The sequence below is a fragment of the Anser anser genome (assembly GCF_964211835.1).
Source record: "Anser anser genome assembly, chromosome: 15".
NCBI classification, from domain to species: domain Eukaryota; kingdom Metazoa; phylum Chordata; class Aves; order Anseriformes; family Anatidae; genus Anser; species Anser anser.
The window spans coordinates 4789574-4814982 of record NC_139736.1 but is presented as its reverse complement, the minus strand read 5'-3'; the positions used below and the strand labels follow the sequence as shown (position 1 = coordinate 4814982).

The window sequence follows — 25409 nt, the reverse complement described above, 5'->3', positions numbered from 1 at the left end:
AGCTAAAAGGAGGAGAAATTCAAATATGTACCCCTACTGCACAGTGCAGTTCAATCTTTCTGAGGCGCACAAAGTAAATAGTAGTAATAAAATGTGATAGGAAAATCAATTGGAACAAATGAAGCACTGTCTATGCTGTATTCCAGCTTCTCTGTCCCATTGTTACTGCTGTGATTAATAAAAAGCAATCTGATAATGAGCAAATCAGCTCAGCACCAGGATATGGAGAAGTAAATGCTGCAGACAAGCTACAATGACAGAGCTAAATCTCACCAGCATAAGGCTGCCTTTGGAAGACTGCTCGAGCATTTCAGGAGGCTGGTAAGAGAAAGACCATTACTACAGCAGGGTAGGCAGTGCTTGGAGGGCAGAGCTCTTTGGGAGACACGCTGTTGTAAGCCACTGAATTTGATGTTATATTTATAAATGTGCACTTAGACCCAGGCATCAATTTTTCACATTCATTTAATAGAAGTTTACCCCACCAGCTTTCTCTAGGGTGAAAAAAATGAAGGCAACAACCAAAAACTGGCTCTTAAAACAGTGTTTTAACAATATGGTAATGTTGCTATAAAAAACTCTAGCTAGGTCAGAGCCGATATCCAGCTTAGCTCCTTCTGGTGCGCAGAGCTAAAAGTTAATGGAGTTGTGTCCATTTATTCCAGGAAGTTTAGGCACAAGTTATTCCTTATTTCTTGTCCTGTTCTATCGTGAGCTTTCTGGATGTCCCAATGACCAGGACTGGATATTGCTTTGTGAAGCCCTTCCTGGGCACTGTCCTGATGTACCCCAGCCCTTTCTGAAGCACTACGTTATGAGTTACTCTCTGAATACTTGTTTGTGAGCAGGAGATTGTACTTCAGTGAGTTTCAGTGCCTGTTTCTGTTTCCTTGCTGTTTTGCTAATGCCTTGGTACTTGCAATCACTGCAGGCTGTGCCAAAGATCAGATCCCTGTTAGTTTCCCACTTCTGTGAGCAAAAATTACCAGATTCACTGGCATTTCAGACTGACAGGCAAGGGAGAAGTGTACATAATTGATGTGAGACCAATAGTTGTGGTGAATTTAAATCAGAAAAAGAGAAAGCTGTTCTCCAGAGGACTGGATATACCAAACACTTGTGATAAAAGAAGTGGTTCCGAGGTCTGACTGCTGGCCATGAGAAGACTTTTCTACCAACATGGGAAAATGAAGTTAATGGGACAGAGAACAAAGGAAAAAAAAGAGTTGCATCGTAGTTTTCTGGTAGAATTCTTCCAGATTGCCAGGATGGAAAAATGGCTACTTTGCAAGTGCCCTGAAAAGTCAGGATGGCTGCTGGGGCTGCAGGCAGCCCAGGTGGAGAGGTAGCTATTACTGTTCGACTGCTTCGTAGTGATTAATTCGTGTATCCTCTGAAAACAGCAAGGGAAGCAACCTGTACCTCACCGCTTCATGCTCCATCCACAAGATCCCACTTGCCGTGGTGGGAACAGCCCGGCTGCATCCTCACTTCTTCATCCCTGGGAAGGTATCACTGTGTGCTGCACACCCTCGGGGCCAGGAGCTGGACCATGCCCTGCGTCCTTGAGTCACCTCTAACCTGCAGGCTGCTGGTACCACGCTGACCTGGGCGTTGCAGGTGCTTCACTGCCTGGCAGTCCTGCCTTGTTATTTGCCCATGCGTGATGGGGATCCTATGAAAGAGCCATCTCTCCGTCTTTGTCTTTCTGTGCTTTCTGTGTTTGCAGTTTGGAAGAAAATCAATATTGCTGTTTGTTGCTAAATTGTCAGACAGCTTTTGATGCTAATATCTGATGAAGCAGACATGCTGTTGTAGATATTTACTCTCAGACAGGTTCCCTATCACCCACCATCTGCTTTTAAAGGGTCTTCTTTTTTTTCCTTTTTTTTTTTTTTTTTCCAGTGACTAATGGTGCATTTAACCCCGGAGAGCCTGTGATCTGAACATCAGAAAGTTTCTGCAGCAGAGGAACAGAAAAAAAGGAGGCGGGGGAGGGAGGGTGGACGAGTTTCCTGTTGTTCTGAACTTGGCTTACTGGTAGGGTTCTCAAATCAAACTAGAAATCTCACCACTTAAGGCAGCCACCACTCAAATCCTTGAGAGAACTGCCAGACTTGCATTATGCTCTTGTTCAGAGTCTTCAGGCCAGAGCAGCGCAGACCCAGAGCCAGCTCTGTGCAGGGTTTAAGGAGCCAGCCCGTGTTGCTGCCCTGGGCAGACCGGCCACACCGACCCTCTGTCCAGTTCCTCTGTTTGCACAGGAATGTTAACAACACCTACTTCGTAAAGAAACACGAACGCTACAGATGAAAACTGGGATGGGAGGCCTTCCATTTGCTTCTGCAGGATCAGAGAGAAAGACCAAAATTTTTCACTAGAAAGATGCGGGGGAAAGCCCATGAGGTTGGCACAGATCCTTTTCTGGGGGGGTAAGGGCTGCAGAGGGCTTTGCAGAAATATCGAGTGTGATTTCTGGGAGCAAGGCAGAATTCTGCGGTCCCTGAAAGATTCAGGAGGAAATTTCCTGTCACGGTCTCTCGGCACAGCGTTGGCTGAATTAGGTTTTCCGTTCAGGAAGGTGTCAGACAGAATAAGTTACCCCGGTTCCCCCAGGTCCTGCGTGGGCAGGACTCGCACTGCGCTGTCAGCGTAACTCCTGCTGTGCCAGGAGTTACATCCAACAGCTGTGCTGCTAGCCAAGCTGCCAGAGCCAAAGGACCGTATTCACTGTGCTTGAACCAAGAATCACACTGGGATTAGGTCTCCAAAGTCAAAAGGCACATTGCATTGATCCGCATGAGAGCCTCCTTTTTCTTTTCTGCTGCAGACGAGTCCAGTAAAGCACAAGGTTTTTCTTGAATTACAGTTTCAATTTACACATTAATCATTCGGTGCGCTGGACACGACTGCACGGAGCAGTGTTCTGATGAAGGACCTCAGGCAAGCCAAGTGTGCTGCGAACCCTGAATCAGCCTGGGCGTTACATGGAGCGGGGAGCAAACGAGAACTCCGGAAACTGAGCAAGGCAGGAGATGTGGGGAAAGCAGAGGAACTTGTAAGAAAGGAATCACGTATCTCAGTTGAAATCCTGTATACCTTTTAATGGCAAACAGCACAAAATAGCACAATACCATTCAGTCCTCGGAACAAAAGCAAGGGAGATAGCAACTGCACCAAGAGGGAACACATTTGATATGCTTCACAGTATAAGCTGATTAATGCTGAATGATTCAGAGTACTCAATCCAAATAATTGCAAAATCCTAGAATGCTGTTCTCCTAGAAGTCCCAAATCCCTAACTGTGACTTGCTTTTTTCAGTCTGCAGCAGCCAGCACAGCAACTGCTGCTTGAACATCTCCCCTTAGGTGACCATGCAGAGCATCGTACCCTCACAGCAGCTCCGGGGTCCGCACAGTTCTGGACCCCCCAGAGCTGAAGTCGGCCCACCTGAATACTGTCTCTCTGCCTTCATCCTTGCTACGGAGTTTTCCAACCCTAACCCATGAAAATAGCTTGGCATAAAAGAATACAAATAGCTCTAACAGGTTCACAGGCATTTTTCCAGCTTTGGCAACTATCTCCACTTAAGGTTCATAAGCAAAAGTCTGCTTTGTGTGTGTTCCTACCCCCCTGCAAATTGTGCTGCCAGAGCTGTCTGTGCTGCAGACAGACCAATTGACAGCTTAGCCTCCAGCCAGAATTCTGATTCAAAGGAATATCAAATTCTGTGTAATAAAGTTTGCATGAAATTTTTACCTGCAACAATTCCCAAATGTGCTGAACTGCATGATACTGACTTATATAACACATCATTTTAGCAGCAGAGTTAAATATAATGTAAAGCCAGATTCAGTGCTTTTTTTTCTTGTGATCACAGAAATTATTCCGCATCTGATAGCTATAAGGCCTTACTTCTATTACTTTGTAGAATATAAAAATCAAATACAAGATTTTCTTCAAAAAGTGTTTGAATCAAATTAAATGCTTAAATGTAGACTCTTAAAAATACTTCAACCATAAAAAATTAAAAAAATTAAAGCCAGAAATATTTCTAGGTAAGAGACTGAAAGTATGTGAAATACTGAAAAGAACTACTTCAGTATTACTTAAAAACTTTTTTTTTTTAAATGAAATGTCAGAATGAAAACATTTTTACAGACAATTGATTTGGATGAAAACACATTTTCTAACAGCACAATATTCCATTGGATTCCATTCAAATTGCATTTTCTAGTGGCCATTTTTTCAATGACATTTTCCAAAGAACAATCCGCATCTAAAAATTTTTCAGCAAGCTCTTGTGAGCTCTTAAATGAAAGAAGTAGTTTTCCGATAATATATTTTGAAAGGCTGTTAATTATTTGGTGCTTTAGAACTTTTTCTGTTAAAAAAAAAAAAAAAAAGTAGCATACTGAATACAGGACAATTACCCTGATTTTCTGATAATTCCCTGTTTAGCTTAAAATACAGATTGTGGAGAAATGTTCACAGACTACAGTTAAAAACCTTGAGTGGTATGTTTTAAAACGGATTAATGTAAAAGTTGCTTACCTCAGACAGACAAATGCAACTGGTATCCAGACATGTCTCTGTCAGATGGCTTGATCTGAACTCCGATGTCCAGCCACGGCAGCCAGCTTGAACGTGGGTCTGCAGCTTGATTTTATTAGACTCGGATAATTTGTCTGAATTACAGTGGTACCTGCAAGTCCGGTTGTTTGCAAATCTTATACCAAGTGCTGTCTAACAATACAAAAGCACCCAAAGAAAATCCAACTGAAAACTTGTCAAATCCTTACAGTTCCATGAGATCCAGCTGAAAGCCTGTTTTGGACTCAGTTTTTACACTGCTTACAACACACATTTACAATATTTCCAGTTTCGATTGCCTTTTATTAATCATTGCTTCCAGTTTTTCAACAAAATTATCACTACTGGTCCTTGACAAATAAGCTGACTATGCATGGGTGGGCATTTGTTTATGTGATCAGAAGCTCAGGATTGTCTATATTACATTTGTATGTGAGGAGGGAAGTGGTTGGTAGATTAAAGGAATGCCTCATAAGTAAGACTTAGCAGAATCAAGAATACTGAGAAAATCTACAGCCCAAGTTCAAAGTTTGCACTTCAGATCTGCCAGTTCAGGACTTGGAATTCACACTGACTCCAATACCCTGCCATTTAGGGAAATTCATGGCCTCTTTTCAAGCCTGTAGTTTTGAATATATTTCAAAAGACACAGAGGTTAATTTCTTCCAGTTTAGATGGACAGCATTTGGAACTACATCAGAAGCACTTCTTCAGCTAGTGTAAATGATAATGGCCCTTACTGCTCTGCTGCGCTTCTGGGAACGTGCTCCAGTTACAGATTTGCTTTTTGAGTTCACATCCAGAAGTCAAGGGGGAATATAGTTTCCAGTCCTTCTCCACTCAGTCAAAGAGAGATGAGGGTTATGAATGCCACAGCACATAGCTCTGCCAGTTTACTTCACTTAAGAGTCTGGTTGCCTTGCGTCAAATGGGTAGACAACCTCAATGCCTTACAGCATCTGCAGGGTTGGGAATTTACAGGAGATTCACTCAGATATCAAGAAGAATGTGTTCCGCGTATTTACTCCTCTTGTTTCACAGAAATAATTAGATCTGTTATTGTTCCCTGCCTCCATCTCTAGTCCCACCTTTTCCACAAGGTGGGCTTAGCTTTACAGATCAAAAAGCTAAATGCTTTTTTTTGCTGGCCTTTAGGCCAGACAAATTTTCTAGTTTTCTTCTATAGATCATGGAAAGAAACAAACAGTTCAGAGGGCAATTTGTCTCATCCTAAGATAGCCATCTACAGTAAGTTAGACAAATAGCTCTTGGGAGGTGTATCTCCATTCACTGTGAAAGGAACCTCCTTCAGACTTTGGCATCCACCTTTTCCATGTCTGAAGTTAAGTGAGATAAATCACATCCACAGCTGTTGTTTGTGTAAAGAGGGCTCAGAACTAAAGCAGTGGGGAGAGAAGACCACTGCAGGAGCAGCCATGAGAGATGGAGATCCTTCAGCCCCTCCTTCCAGCTCCCCGTCTGTCCCAGCCGCCCTGCCAGCTGTTCCTGATCCCTGCAACAGGGACAGGGGGTGAGCTCTGTCCCATAGGCAGGCAGCTGGCTGCTCCTGCCGGCTCTGAAGCTGACCTGGCTGAACTTTTTGCTGAAGCAGCCCAGGAATGTTCCTGCAGTCCCACCCCTTGCTCAGCTGCGGACTCAAAACTGTCACGGTAACAAAGCACAGGCAGCTGTTGCACAAGGTTGCATGATCAGGACATTAGGAATGTCTGCAAAAATGCTCCTGGAAGGCTCAGCTTTCCCAGCCGACACTTTGTTTTCTTGTTGAGCTACAGAGGCTCTATGAAGAATCAACCAATTTGTTCTATATATACCTCAATCAGCTGTTATTCTTTGCCCTGGAGGGAGTTGCAAATTGTGGATGCAGCCTGTACTTTGTGAAGAGATTGCAAAATAGGAGTATCCCCCTGCTTGCGCAGTCCAAACAGATGGCATTGGGAAGGTAAAAAGCTATTATCTGAGAAACGCTAGCTATGAGCAGTCTTTCAAACATTAATAATGTGAAAAACACAGCAGCAGAAATTTAGATGTAAGCTGACATAAATGACTTCTAGAAAACAGCATTAGTTAAAAAAATGATATGCATAAAAGTAAGAGGAGAGCAGAAAAGCACAGTCATGTAAGCTAACATGAACTGACCCAGTCCACCTGGGAGACACCCCCAACATCAGAAGCTCATCACCAGGACAGTGCAGCAGTTAATGGCAACCAGGCCAGATGTTTTGCTTGGATTCTTTGTCTTTTTATTGCAAGCTGCTGCATGCTGGCCTGAGCTACCAAGACAGGGCGCATGGGATGAACACAGAAGCAGAGATAAGGTTGTTTGTTATTAAATGCATCTTAAAAGGGAGGGGTATGGCAGCGAATGAAAGATCTAAGGATAATGAGATGTACACCTCTTCATCTGTAGGTCAGATTTTATTGCATTTCAGATCAGCAACTGCGCAAGTCATAATTATCGGATCAGTTTTATTGAATCAATTTGGCAGTCTCAATGCAGTGTCTGATGTATAGAGGAAAAATTTTAAAAGCCCTAAGAGATTTAGGAGTCCTAGTCCCACTCATTTTTGGTGGAACTTAAAGTCTCTGAGGAGTCGAGTGCTTTTGAAAATGGGATGTGGTCTTCTAAGTCATGTACACACTTTTGAAAATGTTATACTAGCTGGCCACAGCACAGTGTGACACTCACTGGTCTCCTTGCTGTCAGTCATGGCAGAGAGGTCAAGGACTGAGTGGCTCACAGCGATTACTGGCTTATGAAATTCTCCTTTTCCTCTTCTCAGAATAGTCCCTCCTGTTGAGAGCAGGCATGTTGGCAGGCAATGATGTTGTACAAAAATACAGATTTCAGTGGAGAAACAGAGAACCTTGCTGCCTAGAGAAGGCACAATAGAATTTTCCACAAGTGAAAAATGGTAAAAATTGAGAGACATACAAATTAATACAGTACAGAGGCAGGGAAAAAATAAATGAAACATTGGCAGATCTGGAAAGATCTGATGTGCCACTGGGACTGTGGAGTCTTTTCTTTTTTTTTTTTTTTTCTGTAACTGCCAAGACTAAAAGAAAACCCACAAAACTGTTAAAGAGGACTGGGTTTAAAGAGGAAGTGAAAATTGTCCTTTTAATTAATGCCAGGAATTACAGCTATTCTCTTCCCTTCTGACTGAAATGGTCATGGAAAAACAGGGCTACAGAGCTGCCTCAGCCACCAGCGGTAGTGTTTCTGTTGCTACCAAACAGCTTCCTTATTGCAGTATTTTTGGAACCTCACCTCAGGATGGGTGTAGGACACGTCTCAATTCTATATCCTTTAGTCCAATCCTCACGCTTTATTTCTCTTCGATTTCACTTATCTGGTCTCATCAGAAGTGTTTGATTGGCCAGCTGTGAACTGTATTTTTACATAATAAATTACCCTAAGCTCCCTCGCAAGATCTTTGTCCTTCTGACTTGTTAAACAGCTGCTGTCCATTAAGAGATGCTGGTGGGTCAGAAGTTGTGGTGGTGGCTGTGGTCCGATCCACACCCCAGATCCCCAGCATCTGAGATGTTGGCTGTTCAGCAAAGCTCCAGTTCCATTCCATACATGCATTCTGCCAGTAGCAAGTCCCCAGGCAGCAAGGATGAAACAGAAGAGAGCACTGGGCACTGAATCAGAGAATTCTGCGAGCCCCCGCTCCACCTGAGTATGTCCTTTTGTCACCAAAGAGCTTCATTTTACATACTGGTTTTTTATAGCTGATCTTCATCTACCCAGATGGTTTTACGCTGCTCTTCTCCGATCTTGTCTTTTATTACTCGGATAAGATCCTCAATACTGCTCCATGCATCTGCCTCTACAGAGGCATAAAGGCATGGCAGTGCCTCCAGTTCTTTCTCTTTCAGACGGCACATACGTAAAAACTCATCTTCGGTCTCCGGCTTTGGCAATAGTTTCCTGTACCAAATGAGCAGACCAAAAATAAATGTCTTGCACTGTAAGTGAATCCCGTAGTCCCAGCTGCCCTATTAAGAATTTATTTTCTACTGATTATATACAAGCAATAAAAGCAGTGGAGAATACAGCTACTCCAGGTCTATCCCCCCCTACTTCCATCCTTCCCCCAAGGAAAAATACTTGCTATGGGGAAATAATTTAAGAGGGCTGAATGTAGGGAGAGTGCAAGTTTGTGAACTTTCCTCTTACAGCTATTATTACCTTAAGAAATGCTGTGGGAGTGCTAAGCATGGAGAAAAAGACATATTCTTCAGTCTTATCCTCCCACAATGATCATTGCTATCAGAGACAGTGAAAGAATGTAAAAATTGGGGAATTCCTTCTTTTTCCTGGTCAATATTTCAGGAAGAAGACATGGTAGGAAACAATGCACACACAGACACCAGATGAAGAAAGAAGAGGACCTGCATTTCTCTCAGTGATAACCTTATTGGACTCGAGAATTAACCACTGAATAAAAGAATATCAAATATGCAAAAGGTTTGATATTTTACCTGAACCTCTTGATGTTTTTCTCCGAGACTCTGATAAAGAGAACAATAGGATATATCTTGGCTTTGATTAAATCCTTTGTGCAGCTTATTCCAGCTTCCAGTAGACAATGCTTATTCTAAAACCAAAGTCATAACAGCGTTACAAAGGAACATTCACTGTTGTAGAATCTTGAGATAAAGGTATCCATACCTTATGGGGTCAGCTGAAAAGCTCTCCATTTACCATTGTACTGATTTAAAACCTTTTAATCAAATATACATTTAAAGTCCCAACTCCTCCTACTGGTTTACAACTAGCCAGTCAAATAAAAGTGAAGCTCAATAGCTCTCTGAAAAGGCTTAAAATAGAAATTAATTGATCTAAAATTGAAGAGTGCGATAAAAGTTTTACATATATACACAAACACACACATGGTCTTTGTTCAGAGAGAACATCTACTGCAACTACTTGTATGAGAAAAAACATCACTTTAATTCTCCTTTTTTCCATGCTGTGCATCAAATCTACTCTACTTGATATGACGTCTCTGTCTTTGACATCGTTATCTTTGTACTGTACACCCCTGTATCTGTGTTTCAGGCTATCCTTTCTTTTGTCTCGGTCCTTGTATCTCTTACTCTCTCACGCATTCATATATACTTACAATACGAAAAGGAACTGAATAAGGGATGAAGCACAGAAAATGAAAGGATATTTTGCTGCATCAATGTGGGTCATCACAGGGAATGAGTGAGAATATAAAAGGATATAGCTGAGGATGAAAAGGAAAAGGAAAAGCAAGAGCACAAATAAAAGCCATGTGAGAGAATAAATACAAATCTAAGATTTAAGGTGGGCAAGAAAAAGAACATGCAACTATAAATTGGTCAATCTCTCATTCAAGAAGAAACACACACTGCAGACAGATTCACAGACAGCCTATGCAATGGATACAGAGTACTCTCAGCACCTTTGCAGTGACAGCCTCAATATTGGCAGGTACAATGCATTCGTATGTGTTCAGATTTTTTTCTCTGCTGAAGATGATAGTCTCCATCTTTTGCTTCCTTAAGAACTCTTCCTTTGTTACAATATCTGGTAGAAGAAGTGGATGAGGACAAAAATCATGATTACAACAGCAGTACACCTAACAACTGTCCAATAGCACTTCACCCAAGATGTCAGGATGGTTCAGGGAAAGAAGATGAACACTGAATTGTCTTCTTAACAGCTGCCTCATTTCTTCCATTAAATTCAATTAAAGCTTAATCTGATCACAGCTGAGCACCTCAGCTATATCCTGCACCAATGAGTCCTTGGGCAATTACCACAACACAGTGAAGGCATTAAATTAAAACAGTAAATACAATTCCAGCACCTCATGTTACAGAGTAACATTACAGGGCTGAAGGATGCTGAGAAATGCTAAAAAAAAGAAGGTCGCTTCAGTACAGGATCCTAAAACATGGATTTAGTGTTCCAACATTTGTGTTTAAAGTTTCAAAAATTTTTGGCTTAGGTTGCAATGTGTGATACTGGTCCCCTTGTGAATTGCGGCTCTACATCAAAGCTTTTGTTTTATATTGCAAGATGGGATATTTATTATGATACTTAACTTTTCAGTTTCTCTGTCTGGATAACTGTAAGACTGTACTATGCAGTGGGTATTCAATATTAGTGTAAAAATGAAACGTCAGCTGTGTTTAATGCTGTGTTGTATACAATCCTGCCCTACAGCAATCACAGTACTGCATATTGCTTTAATAGTAAATACTTAGAATGGAAGAAAATCAGTCTTTCAAGCAGATCAAATGCACAATCTTCACAGCCTTGGACGAGATAGAAACATAAAATCGCTCTAGGGAAGATATTCCTCATAATAGCAAATACTAGAAACAAATTAATCAAAATTTCACATTGCCTAGATATGCAGTATGCAAACAGTATGCAAACAGAAAGAGCACTCACAGCATTTCAGTCTCTGAGGGGCATCCTAGCAACCACACAGCATACACATGGATAATATTCACAGACACAGAATCTCATAACTGTGTGCATTGGCTGTCTCAAAAACATTCAAATATCTCAGTCTCAAAAAAACAGGACTTGTAGTTATACACCACTCTGATGTGACTTAAAAACCTCAAGCAACTTTCAATAGTGCACGCCCTTGTGTATGTGCACATAAGTGTATGCTCTTATTTCCAACGCTGAGGGTTGGCAGCCTTTATCCCATTACCTGGCTTGCATATGTTGAATTCCAGGGCACCTCCAGAGTTCAGAAGCTTCTGTACCAAGGTCTTGGCAAGCATGGTGGGGGTGAAAAGAACGGGGCGCCTGCGCTCACAGTGGATGGGTCTCACCAAGCTATAAGGGATCAGGCTGAGCCTCTTATTGATTTCACTTTCAGAATCCAAATCTGAGTAGAAAACAAGACATTCATACTGGTGTTTCCTCTCCATCAGTATTTGGAGAAAAAAAGGAGAAACTTGTGAACCAGAAATGACATGGTTATTCATACTGGTTCTCCTTTCTCTTGTGCCAGGGTTATCCCTACTATATATCCAGTAGTAAAATGTCCAATCTAACACTAAATAATTCAAGTGCCTTTTGCTTTCACGAGATTATTTAATGGTTTAACAGGAGACTTGCTAGGAAATCTTTCTGCTAATAAGTTAATTGCTTTAGACAAAGAGCAAGAGAGAACCTGGGAAGAACTGCCAACAAAACAGGAAGTTTCAGTGTTGTAAGCTTGCTCATGAAGGCTTGGTTCCCCAAACACTTTTAGTAAAATCAGTCTTTTGGTAACAAACACTGCCTAATTTTTGCACAGAGTAGAACAGAGAAGCTAGTAATAGGGAAGTCCTATAACATTTTTAACAACCATGCAGTTACGCAGTATGCCTTCGTATCAGCACCACGTGTGTAAAAGCTATCATTATTTTATATCCATACCTTCCAGTTTATCAGGTGAGGGTTTCTTTGCTTCAGATGAGGTCCGTGCCAGACCAGAGGGCCAGCCAGTGACGATACGGACTCGCTCATTGCTATTCATGCGCTTATATTTGTTTTCAGACCTGCTGACAAACTGAAAAGGTGAACAGAGATTTGACCCTCATTTCTTACGTTCTTTATTCTCCTATGCATTCATCAGTCCACACTTGTTATCTATGAGATCTGAATTACCTATGTCTATCAAAGACAAAACTCCATGGATCTGCAGACTAAATTCTAAGTCTCTTTAAATATCATAGATCTGATTCACAGCCTTTGTTAATGCCCTTTGGGATTTCTTATTTTCTCCTCTGCTCTTAAGTGGCATGCTTTTCTTTTCCTTGGCAGAGCTCGCTGCTATCATGAGTCAAAGCACTGATGTATCCACAGCAGATTAACACACACGCACTGAGTATCTGCACAACAGCATTGCAGATCATACCCACAGCTTTGCCCCTTCTTTGTCGTACCACAGAGAAGTGCTTATGCAACCTCTATACCTGAGGTAGAGTTTCTGGGGAGATTAGAATAGCCTGAGAATATCTGTTATTCAGATCTATTCCAGACATGCCACTGAGAGTTTAAACTTTATTACCTGTAATATTTGGCCCAAAAGAAAGCTTGCTCTGGACAGGCGAGGGCTGGCTTTTGGGTCATTTGGTGGTGCAGGCTCCTCTGGCTGCAATGTATTCTAGTGAAAAAAAAAAATATTTTTAAATCATAGCATCAGAGAAAGCAGAAGCAGAAGCAGATATTTTGTATTTCCAGTAAAAGGGACAGTGAGTGATTTATATCTACTGCAAATACAATGTTCTAAGCAAGCTATAGCACTTCGGTCACTGCTCTTCCACATTCCTTTCTTCACAGGAGATTGCACTCCACAGTTTATGATGGAGGAAATTTCTGTATCAAGAAATAGCATGCAAAGCTTTTACTCTCACTGGCATCGCTGCTGGTGCTCTCCATCCCTTTGATGAGTGAGGACTGGAGTACAGGATGAATGCATAGCACAACCTTGACTGAAATCAAATATCGTGGCTCCAGTGTCTCTGCAAATGTTAGAAGTGTGTATGTTTCCTAAGCTCTATTAAAAGTTCTAGAAAAAAACTCTGGTAAGTAATACATTGGGAAGTTAGTTTTTAATCGTGTAAAGATGGAATTCTTGGGGCTAAAGAAAGAAAAATAAAAGTTCTTTCACTGACGGAAAAGGAGAAATTGGCAGGGCTGTTGTGTGTGAAGACCTGACAATCCCGCTTCTCTCCATGGCATGTAGGTTGGGAGACAAATGTTTTTCTAATGTGGGACAATGACAGCTCTTTGGATTAGACAATTGTTCACAGTAGGAAAGAAATAATTCCAATTATTAACTCCAAGGACACAGCTTCTTCCTCATGTGGATGTGATGTTGTGTTAGAGGCTTATGGGAAGAGAAGAATGAAAGGGATTAACTATGACACAGAACAGATATTATACATTTAAAGTGTACTACCTCATAGCAGGAAGGGTTAACAGTACCCTGGAGCTAGGTACATTGCCAGAGACAATATTATTTCAAACAAACATAGGTCACCCATTACCTGGGACGATCAAAACCTACACAGAGTGTAAATAGGAATTCCCATAAAATTAACATGATCAACAACAACTAGCAGTGGAGTAATGGATTTTAAAATGACCTTGTTTGTAGGTCCTTACCCGGAGTGCCCGAAGAGTATTATACGAGCTTTCTGTCTCGTCTCTGCTTCCTCTGTGCATCAACCGCTGCAGCTTCACCAGAAGAAGTTGCTGGGCTCTGAAAGAAAGGATGAAATCTCATAGATCAAGAAACCTTTGAAACCCCACAGAAAAAAGGCTGAACTGCAATGGGTCTGTGCTGACAGAAAAGATTAAATAGAAATAGCAGTGAGGACTGAATAAATGACATCGTAAATACAGGAATAAAATAATGAGCAGGACTGCAGTGCAGTTAAGGATTAAAGAATCTCCATGATATATTTTCTTATGCTTCTTTTTGAGAAATACACATTATTCTTTTGGGTGAGATGTGCAGCCTCCTTTCTAAAGTTTTACAGCTTATATTACAGTTTAACACCACCAGGTCTTTTCCCAAAAACGAAGACATACACATCTTTCCTACAGCAGCTATTAATTTCCCTATTTATGGAACCACTGCTCTCAGTCATGGTCACTCTGCATTACACTCACCTGCTGTAGCTGGGGATGGTCCCTGTTTCCAGATCCCTGTCTGTGAAAGGATCAACTCTGGCGCACAGCCACTCATACTTTCCTTGGTACATGGTGTCAAGAATATGAACAATCTCGTCACATTTCACTGAGAGGGAACAGCAGTCCAGCTGGCTGGAGATGTTCAGATTCAAGCGGATATGAAACGAGTCCCCGGATGTGATAAGCCCTTCTTCTAGTTCTGACAGCAGCTTTCGGTAACCTGCAGCAATGAGGAAAGGAGCAAAGCACGATCAGCCACTGGTCAAAACCTCAGCACTGCTGCGTTCCGGGGCATCCTCTGAGAGAAGCACACAGCACAAACTTCGGAGGCTCTTCTGAGAGAGAGTTTGTACTTCTAGAGTGCTAGTTGCACCAGTTACAGCAAGGTTATGGGTCTGCACCTTAAAGACACCAACAGGGCATTGGTTCAGAAACAGGTCATGCTGCTGGTATCAGAATCTGTGAGAATATTCCCATTGTCATGATACCTATAATACATAACCCTATTTTCAGTGCTCCAAACATGACCTGTAAAACAGAGAACTTCTCAGCAAAGATGCAGACATAACTGTAACTCTATCCTGTAAGTACAGCTTGAGTTCTGCCACCAATTTTAATGACAAGCTATTCCCTTTATTATTAGCTGTAATTGGCACTCCCACAAACTATAACATGCTTTATCTACCATTAAGCGGTGCTCAAAAATTTGCAATATTCTTTCCCACCTTTGAAAACATCAAAGAAAAGCAAAGACATCACTTCCTGTGTGATTTATTCAGCTGAAATTCTCTAACCAGAATAAATAAATAAAACCTGAAAATTCATATACACCGGTAAAAAATGGATTTGGGAATGTAATTTTTGATCCACAACCCCAAAGTATCATCACAAGCCTTGAACACTAAAATCAAATTCTATCCATCAAACACAAACTCCAGATGTTAAGGAAAAGATAAAGCCACAAAGGTAATAAACAGGGCAACTCCATCAGGTAAAATGCTAAATGGACTTCGGCTGGATAAAAGATGATTCAGGTCACCACGCTGTATTACAGAAAACAGTACATAAAAATAAGTTTCTGTTTTGTGAGTCATGTAGTTATTGGCCCACCATGTAAATTCTTCAGAGTCCTGTAGTGACAAGCATATGGGCTTTTTTTTTTTTTGTTTTCAGTTCATAGCTAACACTGGTGGGCATGCTTCAGATTTATACCAATATAAAAGATATTCTGGTTCTGTTATTCTCATCCGCACTAGTTAGTACAATAGACCTGGAGCTACTAGAGATGAGAAATACTTTTGTCTTACCTTCATGATTTGATTTATACTGGAGTGTTACTGGACCACTGCATCTCTGAATTGTCCAGTGAACTTCTTCCTTTGTGCAAGTATCCAAGGGAACACTCTGATTTTCCCCTTTGATGCAGCCTTCCAACTAGATATGAAAGAAATATTACTATCCAGTGCAGGTTCAATCTCTGAGTCCATTATACCAGTTTTTTAAGCAGCATAATCTTCTCATTAATCAATCCCGATACTTTGCTATCAAGATGCAGATTATGTTCCAATTACTTAGTTTCTTTTCTCTCAAATTAGGACCGTTAGCAGTCATGGACTCATGCTGCAGCTCTTTGATAAACCCAGTAGTAAGTAGTGCAAGAATATAATTTTTTTTGTTTTTTTTTGTTTGCTTGTTTGTTTGTTTGTTTCCATTGGAGGTATTTTAAGGGGAAGAAAGGGTTTGGGATTATTGGCAATGGATGGAAAACTCTAAGCAATGAGCAACTTAGCAGAAACATCACTGAAGTGCTTACATGATGCCGGGTACAGCTACACAGCTGTGCAGCCCTTCTTCCCGTTCATATTGCAGCTGTATACATTTCTGTCTCATTGCACGTCCAGTGCCGGGATAGACCACTCTAAATAATGGTTTAGGAGTCATCATGCTGAGCTAAGTAGCATGAACTTCCTTTCAGGCAACTACTGGGAAGCTGAGAGCAACTCCCACTCTACTCTTTTCAGAAGGGCAGAGCATTTAGGAAAGTGTCAGTTACTCTCATCTCTTCCATACAGAAGTAGTGTAAAGCGCAAAGGGGTATGTGTCTCTGTGTTGGATGACCATAAATACTATTCTCCCATAATTTCATAGTCAATATCAGATTATTTTTTTCTTCAAAAGAATTGTATGGTTTGCCATTAACACAAGGTAAAAGAAGACATAAAGGAAAGTATTGTGATGAGCGTGAATGCATGCAGGTGCACAGACATTTAATGCTGTGTGTTGATTATTTTATGCTTACCAGTAGGAGTTGGTGTCCCTCCCGAAGACCTGCTTTCTCTGCAAGTGATTCTGTCTTGACAGAGCTAATAAAGCTCCCTTTATCGTTACCTCCAACGAGAGTGATTTCTGAATTGAGACTGTCTCCATTCAGTGTTATGCGCTGGATGGTATGGCAGGAGTTTCTGATGCGACCAACAGAGGTGACAGAGGGACGAAAAGGTCTGTGTTTGTGAAAGGAAGCAACAGTTACGCCATTATCTCATCTTTTAACTAACAATACAGAGTTAAATGCATGCACGATAAATGAGAGACATATAAATAAACTTTTAATGTTATCAAGTACTAGAATCTAAGGACTCTAAAACAAATTCTTCTGATTACTGCCTAAGTTCTAGAGAAGATCAACTGGATAGCTTCAAGCACTCAGATGTATAATGGCAACCTCACCTAGCAACCTGTGGCAGAAAGATAACGAGAACACAGGGGTAAATTTAAATCTCCAGAACATTTTCTCTGCCTTGAAGTTTTTGAAAATTTAAGATGACCTTCACTGGATTACAGGATACGAAAGTGGTTCAAAATAATGTTATACTGCTGTCAACATAAAGAAGTAAAGACTTAGCACAATGCCACGAGGTCTTTGTGTCAAGTGACAACTTGTGACATGATATTCCTGTTAATATATATCTTCAGTAACTAATAGATAAATGGGGGTCTCTGTCTATGATAGGTAAACTGGCATTTCAAATACCTTTCCAGAGAGAATTTTCTAAATATGGAGTTGACATGCTCAAGCTCATAGGCATCCAGGCCTTCTGACTGGTGAGAAGAGGAGGAAGAGTGAACTGAAGGAGCTCCATGTGAGTGTCTGTCATGACTGTCATCTGAAAAGGGTAACAAAAATGAAAATGAGTCCGAGATAGAGTGACAAAGATGGAAAAGGTGAAAATGGAAGTTTGATCCTAGCCAAAACTGAATGAGGAAATTCCTGATAAGAGGCTTTATTGATTACAGACTGTGGCAAGGAACGCCAATCTTTCTTACTAGACCTACCCACTTGCTCTTACAGATCCGTTCAGATTGGAAGGGATCTCTGGAGACCATGTAATCAACCCCCCTGGTCAGAGCAGGGTTAACTAGAGGAGATTGCTCAGGACTCGGTCCAGCTGAGTTTTGCATATCTCCAGACATGGAGACTCCTCAACCTCTCCAGACAACCACCTTCCAATGCATGATTGCTCTTGCAGTAAAAAGTGTTTTGTTTTGTTTTATTAAATAAGTATTTATGCTTCAGTTTGTACCCATTGCTTCTTGTCCTCTCACTGGGTACAGTTATACTCTTCTCAGTGCTGTCTTCTTTATATTTTCCCCTCTCAGTCTGATGCTTTCCTTATTTTAAGGTTTGCTTTCTTTTTATGATGATCTTTTTTTTTTTTTCTCTAAACTATGTGTCCCTTCTAATCTAGTATGAGTTGATAATTTGACAGTACCTGTAGCTGGTGAACTCATCACATCTCACAGTTAAACTATATGATATCCTCTTTCTTACCATCTAGCTCCAAAGCATCAAATCCAAAGCTGTCATTGTCCTCTTCAACCAGGCTGGAATTAAAAACAAAGGTAAGATAATAGAAGAGAGAGAGAAAAAGATGTTCACTTTCCCACTTTCAACAGATTTCATTAAGTTCTGAAGGAGGAACCTTTTCAGTGACAAAGAAAAATGTTGGCGGTGTTAGATAAGGCAACAGCACAGCTGAAAAAAAAAAAAAAGGAATAATGACATGTTTAGGAGCAATTTACCTGCTTGTTTTAAAGTACTTGAAGGATTTTATAACAGCTTAATGGTACCTCACATGGTTACTCAGATGCCTACAGTAAAAGAATGGCAAGGTGTACCAAGCGTTTGCACAGAAACTCATGCCACAGCTCTGGCCCCAGCCTAGCTCCCACTAACGCTACTTAGATAAAACCTTTGCTTTTAAGGGTGACTGGAATGGTTGGCCTTATAACTAAACAGGAAAAATGCACCAAAATTTTGCTCTTAAGGGGATATTGGTGATATCCAGCCAAGTGATCTGTCTGCTTCACCAGAAGGACTTCATTAAAGTGTGTCCTTTGGTTGCAAAACTGTCTAAATAACAGCTTGTTGTTTTTCCCATTCAGAATGATTTGTAGGTCTCCTGTGGAGCTGATATTCCTCATAGTTGGCTTCAGGTAAAGGGTGAATTTCTTCAGTCAGTCTGGGGAGAATCAGCTATTTTTACACCATGCATAAGCAAGGAAATAATATACCATTTCTTACATATTGAACTATGATCTCACCTTTTTCACACAAATCAAGATCAGATGAACTGTGAAACCCACAACCTGGCATGCGAATAGCAATTATTTTGGATTATGTTCACAAACAAATTTTAAAAAAAAACTTTGCAGGCTGATTATAAAGTTATAAACTACAGTGAAATTTTGGGCATACTCTCAAGATACTTGACTTTAGTGCTTACTAGCTCAACGAAATAATGCCACACTCAGACCTTGCTAAGCCAGAGTACTGATATTTCTGATACAAACACCAGTGCTGCTGACACCAACACCAAAACACTATTTCTAAGTATCACTTTGCTATAAAGCTTTCAGAGAAGGGGTCAGTGCCATTCAGATGTCTGTGAGACAGACAAGATTAGGGATGAATGACTGCCCCCCAAAGACATTTAGGAAGTTACCCCAACTTCCTAACAGAAGCTTTCCAACTAGAGACACACAATAGGATATTTACGGCCCTTTTTACTTCCTTCTTGTGCCACCAGGTTTTGGACATACTTTATCAACTACCTACCTGCAGTGAGGGGCATCTTCTTTGCAGCGTCGGACGATTGAGTCATTTCCTGGAGGCTCAGGAGTGGTAGACATGATGCTGTCATTGCGATTTCTCAGGGTTTGCTTTTAAGAAACATCAGCAAAAGAAAGGATGTTTGTATTAAACATGGTATCATTTTTAATTTACAAAAGCATTAGCCTGTTAGCTTGCCAGTAGTATTCTGCACTGAGAAACATATCCAACAGTAAGAAAAAATGATTATAGACTCACATTCATATGTTCCAGCATTATACCTATATGTTCAGATTGTCTGATGGCAAAATACCTTTTTCTGTGAGTGGATTTACTGAAGAACTTTAACTTTATCCTTGATATGTAGAATAAATGTTGCACAGCTGACATACAGGATGAAGAGGATGAGAAGTAGAATGCAGATACATATATACGTTTATTTCTAGACATACACATAGTAGGAATGAGGAAGAAAAATACAGATCTCTATAGATTCAATTATTAATCTAGTACACTGGTTCGGAGTCTAAACTTTACATTGTACTGCAGGGATGATAGTGTAAGTCATCGAAGTATCCAACAGATATTCCAAAGAATATTCCTAAAACAGCTAAGCTTATTACGAGTGGCAGGGAGTTCTTTCCTGGCTATTCTTGGGTATAATTTTAATTTCCTGGGGGCAGCATTTTTCACGGTGTTCTAGAAAGATGTTTTGTTCTTTGTTATTAACACTCTGCAAGAGCACTCTCTCTGTCTGCTTGTCCTGCTGTGTCAGTGCTCACATATGTATAATGGAATATCTACCTTGAGAGATTATGGGGATACAGCAAGCAGGGAAGAAATGGTTTGGCTACGGCACACAGAAACTTCCAGCTGTGATCTGCACCCCTTTTCTCACTCACTGTTACTTACAGACAGAAGAAGCATTAGAGAAATCAAAAAAAAAAAAAGGAAAAGTATAACCTGAAAATTTTCTTACATTACAAAGCAGCTTTCAAAGAGAATCTCATCTTTCTAACAGCAAATGTGAAATGATATAAGCAGACAGTGAGATGTCATAAATACCTCTAAAATAATTGTCAATAAACATAGAGCAGCTCTGTAATTTTGGAAAAGGCTAATAACATTGTTCTAACAAAATGCTGGTAAAAGGATTAAGAGAGCTTCTGACAAAGGTCTTGAATTTGATCACAGCTGGGATGCTAGCAAAGTGATAACACTGCGTTGCAGAAGCTCTCAGCCACGTTAGGAGAGAAGGTTGCAGACAGGCAAGGGGCATCTGAAGGCTCCTTACAATTTTGCTGACTTCACAGCTGCTGATGGAGTTACTGATGGAAACAGAATTAGAGGAACTAGTGTCTGTGCGGCCATTGCTGGCATCAGCCCCATCTTCATCCTGTGCTCTGACTGCTGCGCTTACAGATGACAGAGAAAAATACACACAGCAAAGAAAATGATGTTAGATCACTTTCAATACAGAATCTTTCACAGATTTGCAACAGAACTTAAGATTATCTTTCCATTTCAGTTTATCGTGTTTGCCCTTCCTGTACTGGACAGAGGCTGCAGGAGGCACTCGGCAGCACTGGCACCCTTTCCTGCCCCAGGACAGAAATGCACACCACGCCAAAGAGCCTCTTGACAACCATTTCTCTCAATTCTTTCCTGTACTTTTTTGTTAGCTCTACGAATACTAAATACCAGATTAGAGAAGGATTGTTTTATTCCTTTGTGTTTTAACTTCATTATCTGGATCTGACAACCTGCAATAAGGCTGACTCACTGAATTACATTTTTTTTTTTTTTTTACAACCAAAAATTTACAACTGGGACCGAGAAGTCTGAGATCCCTCAGCAGCCCCAGGTAGCACAGCATGAATGTCTCTGTGGACTCCCTCCCTTCTCCAGCACCTCTAATTCAAACTAAGTTTGCCATTACCTAATACTAAACATACATATGATGTCTTACAGCAGGGAACCATGTTTACCTTCTTATTTTGTACAAAAGCAACCATGCTGCAGCAGATAAAAAATAAAGGAAGTGCTGCTTAAGATCTTTGCTTTGAGAACAGTGTTAGCTAAATAAGAGGAATTAGGAGTATACAACAACTAATTTGGTAACTTGGCAGCTGGCTGATGGGTGGGTCAACCCTCCCCCACTCCAACCTTTGCAATGCTTTAGATTTAAAAAATAATTTTTAAAAAGTCCTTCCTTTTTGCTGAAGGACAAGGCAACTCATTAGATGATCACTAGATTGATCAAAGGATTTCTCCAACAGCAAAAAGAGAATAGTATATTCACTTTTAGTACAGGTATCACAAAACAGCCTTTACTATTTTTATAAGCTAAAAGAAAAATTTAGTAAACTGAAAATTTAGTTATTGAATGCAATATTGCGTGTTTGTAGAGGTACCTCTGGATGGAGAGGCTGATTGGGTAAAACACTTGACTACTTCAAATTATGACATTATTCACTGTGAGATAAACTCTCTATTTTACTGAATTGAACTTAGCTGAGAACATCCGGAGTTGGAATGTTTGTTAAAATAACTTAAAGAGACGGAATGAATGAGACAAAGCAACAGAAAAGGAATAAGGACATAGGTGCTCTTTCTGACCTTGAAACTCTGATGTTGTTTTCATGCTGACAGGGGATTTAGCTCTTGGATTGATCTATAAGAAAGAAGGCAAAAATTAAAACAAATGCAGGATATTTGCCACATACTGTAAAAAATAGATTTACACCCCCCTTTTCACTGTTGTGCTGCAACATATTTCTCCTCATTTAAACAACAGGACCCCAAACTTTGAAGATATTTAGATATCTAAATGCCACTGCCATGAATGGGATTTATCTACCTTACTACTTTTAAAAGCCGGCCTAAATGTACTGCAATTTCCAGATTCTGCTGAGGGAACAAAGTAAGAAAAAAAAAGCTAAGTGGGTGCCTTGGGACTGGTTTCAGGCAGCTGTTAATACAACAGGCATCCTTTTGGAGCATGAAATGTAAAAAATGCAGCTCTATTGCCATAAGTAGTAATGACAGTAAAAGCTCAGAAAGGTTATGAAGGGCAGGGAGAATTCAAATGCAGATGAAAGGGAAGAGAAGCTCAAAACCCCAAATGTTAGATTGTATATTTTTTTACAATTCATGAACAAAGCATCAGATAATAGCAGTGTGAATGCAGCTAGTTGGTGAAATCATGGACCTAACTCATGCTACCCCTTACTTTTAAGTGAGAGGAAATTGCCATAATTTAATTCTAAATTAGACAGTTAATTTGACTCTAGATTGTGTCCATTTCTTTGTATTATTTCTACCTATTGATGCGAGCTTTTCCACCAATGCTTCAATTTCCACCTTCAGTTCCTTGTGTGCTAGACTTCAGGCATTATGTCATTTTTTTCACTACTGTTAAGGAGGCAACGAATCAATTTATTGACAACGCTCCAAGAATGTGAATGAACGGCAGAAGCAAGGAGAATATGGAGAAAAGACAGAAAATGGTCAATGAAGCCTGATTAAATCTGCTCCTCAAGACACAAATCACTACAGGGTAGAAACTGACAGTATTATACAAATCTGTTCCTATCTTTATAGCCCAGCGCTCCAGAGGCATAACCACAACATGTATCATCTCTTTGTTCTAACAGTCCCTGGACTGTACCATTCCAGCCTGATATTAAAACATACCTGGATTCCCTTTAGGTTTACTCTTCTCTTGAGTCGAGCTTGATCAGGCAAGAAGAATTTGTTATCTTCTGGAGACTCTTCAGAAGTGGAGGAGTCATCTGCTTCCTGACCATTGGCTTTTGGGCTAGAAGTTCCAAAGGTCTGGGAGATAATGGTAATGGGTAGATTCCTTGGCAAACTCTAAAGATCAGAAGGAAACACTTCTGAGAAGAGTTTGGTACAATTCCTCATGACTTCCCTTTAGAGTAATCTGATAGAACTTTCTGTGACTTGAGTGCTTCAGAGGGTCATGTGGAATGTGGTCCAGTCCCAAAAAAGTAACTCAGATTGACATCTGTGGGGATTTTTGTCCACTGGAGCAAATTCCTCAAAAGAATTCACAATTTCTACCCCACTGCAGAAATTCATTCTTTCTACAATTTTTCCCATCCATTTTAAATCAAGGTGTGAAATTCCAGCCTTTGAGAAGCTATGTGTGTGACATGGACAACTCGAACCCCATTGTACTGAAAAACTTCTGAGAGCATTGGCATTTAGTACAAGTGGATTTTTTAGTTAATTAATGGAGGGAATAAATGGAGTCCTCTCTTCCTTCCATATTAAATTATTTTACAAGTGAAGTCTTAAAAAAATAACTCACATTCACCTTTCTCAACCCTACCTGGTCATGAAAATTATTGTCCTTAGAGAGCCGTCGGAGTTTGCACTCTAGGTTAACAATGCAAGCTTCTTTCCGAACCACTTCAATTCGGAGTTCATCATTTCTCTCCTCCAGCTCTCGAATCTGCTTCCTGTATTTATCTTTTTCAATCAGACAATGTGAATACTGTGTCTGAGCCTCATCACGTGAGCGGAATGCCTGCAGTGGAGAGAAGAAACCTGTTTTGTATCTGGGCACCAGATACGTTCTCCCAGTGGTTTTGTTTGTAACGCATTTGGAATAGGGACTTCAGAAATTGTAACCATCCACCAATTAACAGAGCAGTGAAGACCAGCATGTGCCACAGTAGTACCATTAAAAAAGATGATGATGAGGGTGTTCATCTCCATTTCCCTCTGGGTCGGTGGCAAAATACTCCGGAGTGCAAATTGGATGGACACTAATATGAAGCCTGCAGTAATTGTTAAGATCTTGGTCCTGCCTAGAGGATCCTACTCTGTGGTAACAACCCAATATCATCCTGTGTATAATTATTATAATGCAAATTCCAACAAGTAGGGTTTCTTGTAAATGTTCATGTTTTAATGGTATTTTAGGTCCAATTACCCACAATCCCCCAAAGTGACACAGAAGAGATACAGGCTTTGGCTACTAATTTTCCCCACTTTAACTGTTAGATACCTGGTCTCGCTCCTTTTCCACCTCTTCTAGCTGTATCATCACAGTGTTCATACGGTGCTTGTACATCTCACAGTCTTTTCCTAGCGTTGAACACTTTAACTCCAAATCTTCTTTCTCTTCAAGATACTGGAAATGACAGACCATTAACTACTACTGCTCTAAAAGATCTTTTGGGTACTAGCCTGAAATATCCTGTTTCTTTCCGTCCTTTCATTTCTCACCTTATCTCTCAAGTCCTCCACATGACGAATCTCCTCTTGGAGATTGAAGATCTTGTTGACCAATTCATGACGATCTTCTAGTGCCTCCTTACGGTCATGTTCAAGAATATCCAAAATGGCTTTATCTGAATCCGGTAAACTCCGCTTGTCAGCCTGACAAAAGACATTTTTAAGAGACAGGCCAGGGAAAGAGAAAAGAATATTGTAGGGGAAAAAAGAAACAAAGATGGTAACAAACGAGGAATATAAAATGAACATGGTATTGCAATGGGAAAGCAGCAGAAGAGATGGACATTTGTTCATATTTTAAAATACTGTCAGAGAAGATGAATAAAGTCTGTCTTGCTGTCAGAATAGTCTGATGAAGGAACAGTTTTACTGTTTTATTGTACTGGCTATAATTTGATCCATTTTGGATGCAGTCACAATTCTTCACTCCAAGCCCTGCATTTAAAATTCTTCTCTATTAATCAGCTCTCACTGAACACAAAATTCACCCTTTGCCAAAGAGCAGGGCCTAAGAAAACATTCAGAGGAATTTTTAAAGCATGCATAGGCTTTAGAGGGCTATGCTTAGAGAATATTAAACATGCCCGAAGTAGCTTGTACCACAGCTTCATTTTCTATGGTGTCCAGCAATATTTTTTCTTTCAGATTTAAAATTAACAAGATTACCAGAGCAGGTTCCAACAAATGAACTGTCATCCAAAATTAACCATGAATGCAAGATGAAA

The 25409-nt window shown here is 40.4% G+C and overlaps 1 protein-coding gene across 2 annotated transcripts in view; it reads right to left on the bottom strand.

The window, feature by feature from the left end:
* Positions 1-4882: 4882 nt before the first annotated feature.
* The window catches only part of CARD11 (caspase recruitment domain family member 11), a 47107-nt gene continuing 26580 nt past the window's right edge, over positions 4883-25409 (bottom strand). For both annotated transcript variants that reach the window (XM_083799783.1, XM_083799784.1), the window contains exons 6-24: positions 24676-24828; positions 24455-24580; positions 23774-23971; positions 23113-23292; positions 22036-22090; positions 20711-20826; positions 19423-19526; positions 18136-18188; positions 17338-17470; positions 16606-16807; positions 15614-15740; positions 14286-14526; positions 13776-13872; positions 12676-12771; positions 12042-12174; positions 11326-11505; positions 10057-10181; positions 9107-9222; positions 4883-8552 (exon numbers count right to left, since the gene is read on the bottom strand). In XM_083799783.1, coding sequence (XP_083655909.1) covers positions 8348-8552; positions 9107-9222; positions 10057-10181; positions 11326-11505; positions 12042-12174; positions 12676-12771; positions 13776-13872; positions 14286-14526; positions 15614-15740; positions 16606-16807; positions 17338-17470; positions 18136-18188; positions 19423-19526; positions 20711-20826; positions 22036-22090; positions 23113-23292; positions 23774-23971; positions 24455-24580; positions 24676-24828 — 2640 coding nt within the window. In that variant the 3' untranslated portion in view covers positions 4883-8347. The remainder of the gene's footprint in view (positions 8553-9106; positions 9223-10056; positions 10182-11325; positions 11506-12041; positions 12175-12675; positions 12772-13775; positions 13873-14285; positions 14527-15613; positions 15741-16605; positions 16808-17337; positions 17471-18135; positions 18189-19422; positions 19527-20710; positions 20827-22035; positions 22091-23112; positions 23293-23773; positions 23972-24454; positions 24581-24675; positions 24829-25409) is intronic.